Here is a 7,762-nt window from a genome sequence, read left to right as displayed (position 1 = left end):
ACAGAGGGCTCAGCGGTACCCCAGTTCCATGTTGCACCCTGGGGACACCATCACATCAACACCTTTTCTCATAATTTCCCTAGCTATTGCAACAGTTCATGGGACAAGTATGTGGGACAAGCAACTTGATTAAACATCTTATCAGAAAAACAGTGGCCCTAACACCATGCTGGGATTGGAGAATTAGTAAATGTTTGCTTCAGCAGGAGTGGTACTAATTGTTGAGTCACTGATGCCACTCTCCTGGGAAGTCTCCCATCTAATGTCCAAGCACAACCCTGCCTAGTTTAGAGCAGACGAAGCCACAGCTCAAGGTACTGTACGATGGCTGTAGGAGAAATATTTTCTCAGTGCATTCACATAACTGTCATTAGCTTTTCTTACAATTACTCATAAATATTGAGGGATATATGAACCCCTTAGATAGGGGTATATCTCGAAGCAGATTGTAACAATCTTAAGATATATAGGTCAGATTTCAAAACTTTTTTCTAAATTTAAGGTGTTCTACACTTGAAAATATTTTGGCATCAACTTATTCAAGGAAGTTCAAAAATACAAATAAAAATTGTTAGAAAGTGTTACTGCTGAAAAGTAAATAAACAACCATTTATCTTTTTTTATCTTCTAATTAAATTTAAAATGATTTTTATTTTTTCCAAAAATAAAAGTACAATGTGCTCTAAAGTCTACCTAACAAATTACTTGATTGTGTTTTACAGATCTGGCAGTATACTTTTGTTAAAGGTATTTATTTAACCAGTAGATCATGTCCTTTCTTGCTTCTTCAATGTAGGGTTTATCTTGAGGGTTTATATCTTCTCTCCTGCGATGTACAAAACCATGAGTTTGCCCAGGGTAAATTTTAACTCTGTAATCAACTTTACAGTGTTGTTTCAGCTTCTGCTCCAGTAAGGTGACCTGTAACAGAACATCCTTCCGTTAGTGACATTGATTTAACCTATTATTTTTACTAATTCTCAGCTTGCTCATCATTTAGTTTCCTGAAAGATGTGATGTATCCTCATCTCAGTTCCTTCTTTACCAATCTCACACTTGGGCCAGACTAGATTTGTTACCCCAATTGTATTTTTATGGGCTATTTTCTTCTAGTAATCATTGAGCTATGACTGTACAAAATTACAAAAACTGTGTAGGTAAGTGGAATCGCATCTTTAAAGGTCTCTGCAAAGATAAAAACACTTGTTTCCTGATGTGGGGCTTACTACCATGAGTAGTCCAGTTGGTAGCAAGCACTACAGCAAGTAGTAAGTAGTGGAGACTGGACCGAGAAAAGGGACAAAACTGGAATCACTTTGAATTTGTGTTTGGGCGGGTGGAAGCTGCACAGATTCAAAGCTTGTGATTCTAACCTGTTCCTATGATTTTTGATGGAAAAAAAAAATCTACAAGTGGATGCAAGCCTGCAGCATATCTTCCTTTGGGCTCCTGCAAAGGCTACTCAGCTCCCTCCTACTATGATTCTATACATTGTGACAAAGTTCCTCCTCTACCTTGGTGGGTCTTGCGCTTATTGGCGGATTTGCTCGCCTTGGAGCTTCACGGCAGCCCTCAGTTTGGCCGTTTTTCTGAACCCACAGTCCAGGTCAACTCCTCCTGTGTCTGACCAGGAGTTGAGAGGATTTGGGGGGAACCCGGGCCCACCCTCTACTCCGGGTTCCAGCCCAGCACCCTGTGGAATGCAGCTGTCTAGAGTGCCTCCTGGAACAGCTGTGCGACAGCTACAACTCCCTGGGCTACTTCCCCATGGCCTCCTCCCGACACCTTCTTTATCCTCACCATAGGACCTTCCTCCTGGTGTCTGATAATGTTTGTACTCCTCAGTCCTCCAACAGTCCGCGTTCTCACTCTTAGCTCCTAGTGCCTCTTGCTCCCAGCTCCTCACACGCACACCACAAACTGAAGTGAGCTCCTTTTTAAAACCCAGGTGCCCTGATTAGCCTGCCTTAATTGATTCTAGCAGCTTCTTGATTGGCTGTAGGTGTTCTAATCAGCCTGTCTTAATTGTCTCCAGAAGGTTCCTGATTGTTCTAGAACCTTCCCTGTTACCCTACCCAGGGAAAAGGGACCTACTTAGCCTGGGGCTAATATAGCTGCCTTCTATTACTCTCCTATAGCCATCTGGCCCGACCCTGTCACAACACAAAAAAAATCTATATTCTGATCCGGAAAACATTGAGCACTGTGCCTATATAAGTGTTTTGGTTCAGATGGATCTGAAATGTTATAAGAAAAGCTTGCAGTATTTTAGTGTTGTTGAACCAGAGCCTGAGCCAAGCTTAAGCCTGGAACTTTAGCCTACATGGAATCCAGATTTACGTCTAGTTACTAATAACGCCTTTAGATAATAAACAGGGATAGAACAGGGTGGGGCTGGCAGCAGGGGGTATGAGGACCCGGGCCCACTCTCCTCTACTGGGTCCCAGCCCAGAGCCCTAACAGTGGTGGAGGGTTCTGCCACTGGGTCAGTGGGATCCAACTGAAACATTCTTACTCATGCTCCAGCAACAAAAGCGGACTAAAGTCTAGTTTCTCTGGGCTACTTCCTACCCTAGTCCAGGTGCAGGACTCTGTAGTCCAAGGATATTCCATCATCTCAGGATACAGGGCTGACAGCAGTCCTGGCAACTCCTATCATGGGCTGGTCTCCTCTGGGGGCAGGGCGCAGCACAGCATTGATTCAGCTCTGGAGTTCTGCAGTTGGTTGGAAACATCTGCCTCCTTCCATGGCTCCAGCCGAACTGAGCTGCAGGGCCCTCCTTCTACACTTCCTGCCACTCCCCTCTGCTTCAGGTACAAGGGGGTGGGGTTGGCCCTGCTTCGCCCACCAAGGGAGTGTAGGGGTCCTTGGGGCTCAGGCTCGGCGGGAGGCCACTCTGCCTCGCTACAGGGTTCATAATCTCCCCCTCTGTTTTCTTTTTGCACATCTCTCAGCTTGGTCAATGAAACTACACTAGTTAGTTTTCCCTTCCAGGGAAACCTTCAAAATTGCCAGAAATGTCAACCCTGAAGGGAGGGGGCTCCAGTAGGAGGGAATAACTAGGAGGGAAATAGGCAATAACACCGAAGAAGGGGACAGAGAGCTGGCTGCCCTGATGGAGGATGGATTTCCCTGAGGTAAACAGAGAACCCGGAGACCAGATCCTCAAGTGGTATAAATCACTACAGCCTCACCAGAGCTATGCTGATTTACACCAGAAGAGGATCTGACCCCAGTTGTTTGCAGGGCTTTTTGCCTTCTGATTGGACTTCATAAACTGTTTGAAAGCCTGGTAAAGAGCAGTGGCTCTCTTGGCCTTCGTGGGATGGAAAGCCTAGGAATGAGCTCGCAGGAAGAAGAGGGAAAGCCTAGGAATGAGCTGTCCCTCTGTAACTGTTGATCCCAATTGCAGGGTGTTGACCTAATGCCTAACCTCATTTTGATTAAGGAGGGTTTCATCTCCTGTGCCTGCCGAATGCCTTCCTTTTGACTCCATCTACAGCTACTAGTCCCTCTCTTACCATGACCCCCTTATTTTATAAAATCTATACTTAGAGATGGGAAACATTGACAGTATGCCTTTAAATAATTTGTGAGAACAATAACAGGAGTTTTTATATCCTTTTTTAAGAGGCAAGAAAGATACTAATTCATTTTCTAATTTCTCTGAACAAAATGTTATCTTATTAAATCAATGTTTAAAAAGCAATGAAGATATAAATGTGTTTGAAGGTGAACTTACTTGTTCAAGAGGGATGTAATCATCACTTTCACCAAAAATGAAGAATGTGGGGTGGAGCAAACTGTATCTATCCTCAAAGTACTTAATTACTCCTAGAAAAATTAAATACATTTAAAATGTTTATAGTGAGCAATTTATAATGATTAACACTAAATCAAAACATGAAAGTTACAGATGGAGACACTTTTCAGAGTGGTAGCCGCGTTAGTCTGTATCAGCAAACAGAATGAGGAGTACTTGTGGCACCTTAGAGACTGACAAATTTATTTGAGCATAAGCTTTCGTGGGCTAAAGCCCACTTCATCAGATGCATGCAGTGGAAAATACAGTAGGAAGATATATATATATATATACACACAGAGAACATGAAAAAATGGGGGTTGCCATACCAACTCTAAAGAGACTCATCGATTAAGGTGGACTATTATCAGCAGGAGAAGAAAACTTTTGTAGTGATAATCAGGATGGCCCATTTCAAACGGTTGACAGGTAGGTGTGAGTAACAGTTGGGGAAAAATTAGCATGGGGAAATAGTTTTTAGTTTGTGTAATGATTCATCCACTCCCAGTCTTTATTCAAGTCTAATTTAATGGTGTCCAGTCTGCAAATTAATTCCAGTTCTGCGGTTTCTCATTGGAGTCTTTTTTGAAGTTTTTTTGTGGAATAATTGCGACTTTTAGGTCTGTAATTGAGCGTCCAGGGAGATTGAAGTGTTCTCCGACTGGTTTTTGAATGTTATAATTCTTGATGTCTGATTTGTGTTCATTTATTCTTTTGCGTAGAGACTGTCCAGTTTGGCCAATGTACATAGCAGAGGGGCATTGCTGGCACATGATGGCATATATCACATTGGTAGATGTGCAGGTGAACAAGCTTCTGATCGTGTGGCTGATCTGTGAGAGTGAGGAATCGTCCTTCAGGATAGGTTGTAGATCCTTAATGATGTGCTGGAGAGGTTATAGTTGGGGGCTGAAGGTGATGGCTAGTGGCGTTCTGTTACTTTCTTTGTTGGGCCTGTCATGTAGTAGGTGACTTCTGGGTACTCTTCTGGCTCTGTCAATCTGTTTCTTCACTTCAGCAGGTGGGTATTGTAGTTGTAAGAACTCCAGCTCATCATTAAGAATCTACAACCTATCCTGAAGGATGATCCCTCGCTCTCACAGATCTTGGGAGACAGGCCAGTCCTCGCTTACAGACAGCCCCCCAGCCTGAAGCAAATATTCACCAGCAACCACACACCACGCAACAAAAACACTAACCCAGGAACCTATCCTTGCAACAAAGCCCGTTGCCAACTCTGTCCACATATCTATTCAAGGGACACCATCATAGGATCTAATCACATCAGCCACACTATCAGAGGCTCGTTCACCTGCACATCTACCAATGTGATATATGCTATCATGTGCCAGCAAAGCCCCTCTGCCATGTACATTGGCCAAACTGGACAGTCTCTACACAAAAGAATAAATGGACACAAATCAGATGTCAAGAATTATAACATTCAAAAACCAGTTGGAGAACACTTCATCCTCCCTGGGCACTCAATTACAGACCTAAAAGTCGCAATTATTCCACAAAAAAGCTTCAAAAAAGACTCCAGTGAGAAACTGCAGAACTGGAATTAATTTGCAAACTGAACACCATTAAATTAGACTTGAATAAAGACTGGGAGTGGATGAGTCATTACACAAACTAAAAACTATTTCCCCATGCTAATTTTTCCCCTACTGTTACTCACACCTTCTTGTCAACCGTTTGAAATGGGCCATCCTGATTATCACTACAAAAGTTTTTTTTCTCCTGCTGATAATAGCTCACCTTAATCGATGAGTCTCTTTAGAGTTGGTATGGCAACCCCCATTTTTTCATGTTTCTGTGTATATATATCTTCCTACTGTATTTTCCACTGCATGCATCTGATGAAGTGTGTTTTAGCCCACGAAAGCTTATGCCCAAATAAATTTGTTAGTCTCTAAGGTGCCACAAGTACTCCTCGTTCTTTTTAGATGGAGACACTGGATCTGAACTTCCTCTCTTCCAGCTCTGGGGAAGTGAGGCTCCAGATCCAGTGTCTTGGCCCAGCTCTATAACTGGTCTACCTGGACCTGCACTGGCAAAAAAAAAACCACACTGATGTATTTCCCCATCAGTGCAGTTCCCCTAGTAAGAACAATGGAAAAATCTGTATTGTAGACAAGCATTTTTATCACCAGGTTGGATGGCTATCCTACAACTTCCATCATTGATACCCTTGGTGGAGCTGTACTGGTGGTGAATTAGTCACCTGACTTTTGCCAGCGTAGACAGACACTGCAGCACTGAACCCAAAGATCTGTGGGGACATCTGATTCAGGTCCTGTTCAAAATCCATACTTCACAGCTTGGGTCAATCTTTTGTGACAATTGTATGTATTACATTGAGCCTTGAGTGCATGCCTGGCATTTTGCCCCACTGAAAAAGCCTACAGATCTAGTTTTGACACAGACCAAATGGTTGAGACACAATTGAACTGAATGTGATGTGCCTTTATTATCAGTTAGAAATGGTATAAGAATCAGCATGCTGTAGCAGACTATACAAAGTTGATTTCACATTTTTTCTGTTATGAAAGCTTCATAGATCTAGGGCTACAAAGACACATATAAACATTCATAATTATATATACATCTATGATTTCAATTTAAATATACTCAGAAATAATGATGCAAATCACTAGGCAAACTATATTGTATTTGTATTTTACTATTTATTTACATTTAAATAACAATAAAATCCATAGAAAAAGCTCTACGTGCTCTGACAAATAATTAGACATACATTCACAAGTGATGACCATAGAGCAACAAAAATAACCATATAGAAATAATTAATTAACTTGGCTGATCAGCAAATCAAAGCAGCAATATGAGCTTTTAAGGCCCCCAGGAAGTTCTCCCAACTCTCCCCATAATCCACAGCACATAAATCTAAATCATTATGGATTATATTCAGTAATAGTTAAACTACATGCTATATTTATGTATGTGAGTGAGCTCAAGTTTACATGCATTTTAAACTTACCATAGATTGCCACCCCAGTTTTTAATTCAGGATTTTTCAGCATCAAGTGATGTACAGCCATTCCACCCCAGCAAAATCCAATGACACCGATCTTCTTTGCATTGCATTGCTCCTTTAGATACTTCAAGATGACATCAACTTCCCTAACACATATAAAGAAAGGCAAATTAAGGAATCTAATAGCACTGGAAAACTGGAAAGAAAATACAATTGGTTTATAAAATAGTCACTTCTAATTTTGTTTAGGTTTTTAGTATCTTCTTGGAACACAACAACTCCAGAATTTAAACTGCAGTTTTGAAACATGAGTTGGCAATTATATGAAACACATGAATATTTAATGGATTAGTTCATCCTAGAGAAGAAAACAGCATAATGCACGAATAACATACTGAATGTGTAATGAGGTGCAATCAGAACAATCTTTTACTTTACACGTATTAGTGGTTAGAATTTTAATTGAGTCTAAAAATACAAATACAGTTGGACAAAGGACCCGATTTCTTATCTTATCAATTAACATTAATAAAATTTAAGTGAAGCCCATTCAAGAGAACACCATTTATGATCAAATTATTACTTGAACTGTTTCAAGGGAAGTAAACATTGCATGAAGTCAGTAAAGCAAATTTTGAAAATGCTGAATGAAATTCAGCAGTGAACTAATAGGTGTAATGGTGAAGTGCAGTTAGGTGTAAATGGTAAAAAACAAGTTTAAGTGACTAGTAGAGTGGCAAAGTAGTGTAACTTACGCTGACCTGGGACTTTGTGGGTGTGCAATACAAATGTAAGTTACATCAGCTTGGTAGTCTTTGGTGACTAATTTTACATCTTACAATTACAGCAGGGCAAAATGGTACCCTAGGAAGCACGGGAGTAGTGTGACCTAAGTTAAAGTAGGAGAAGCCTGCTTTATCTTGCTGAGTTTTGATAGGGTTTCCACCCCACCTCCTTT

The 7,762-nt window shown here is 41.2% G+C and overlaps 1 protein-coding gene across 5 annotated transcripts in view; it reads right to left on the bottom strand.

Annotated features, from left to right (window-relative positions):
• Positions 1 to 663: 663 nt before the first annotated feature.
• CMBL (carboxymethylenebutenolidase homolog) overlaps positions 664 to 7,762 on the bottom strand; it is a 50,503-nt gene continuing 43,404 nt past the window's right edge. For all 5 annotated transcript variants that reach the window (XM_073332356.1, XM_073332360.1, XM_073332355.1 and 2 more), the window contains 3 exons: positions 6,808 to 6,950; positions 3,744 to 3,835; positions 664 to 921 (listed from right to left, as the gene is read on the bottom strand). In XM_073332356.1, the coding sequence (XP_073188457.1) occupies positions 742 to 921; positions 3,744 to 3,835; positions 6,808 to 6,950 (415 nt within the window). In that variant the 3' untranslated portion in view covers positions 664 to 741. The remainder of the gene's footprint in view (positions 922 to 3,743; positions 3,836 to 6,807; positions 6,951 to 7,762) is intronic.

This window comes from Lepidochelys kempii, chromosome 2, assembly GCF_965140265.1.
Source record: "Lepidochelys kempii isolate rLepKem1 chromosome 2, rLepKem1.hap2, whole genome shotgun sequence".
NCBI lineage: Eukaryota > Metazoa > Chordata > Testudines > Cheloniidae > Lepidochelys > Lepidochelys kempii.
This window is presented reverse-complemented; position numbering and strand designations above follow the sequence as displayed.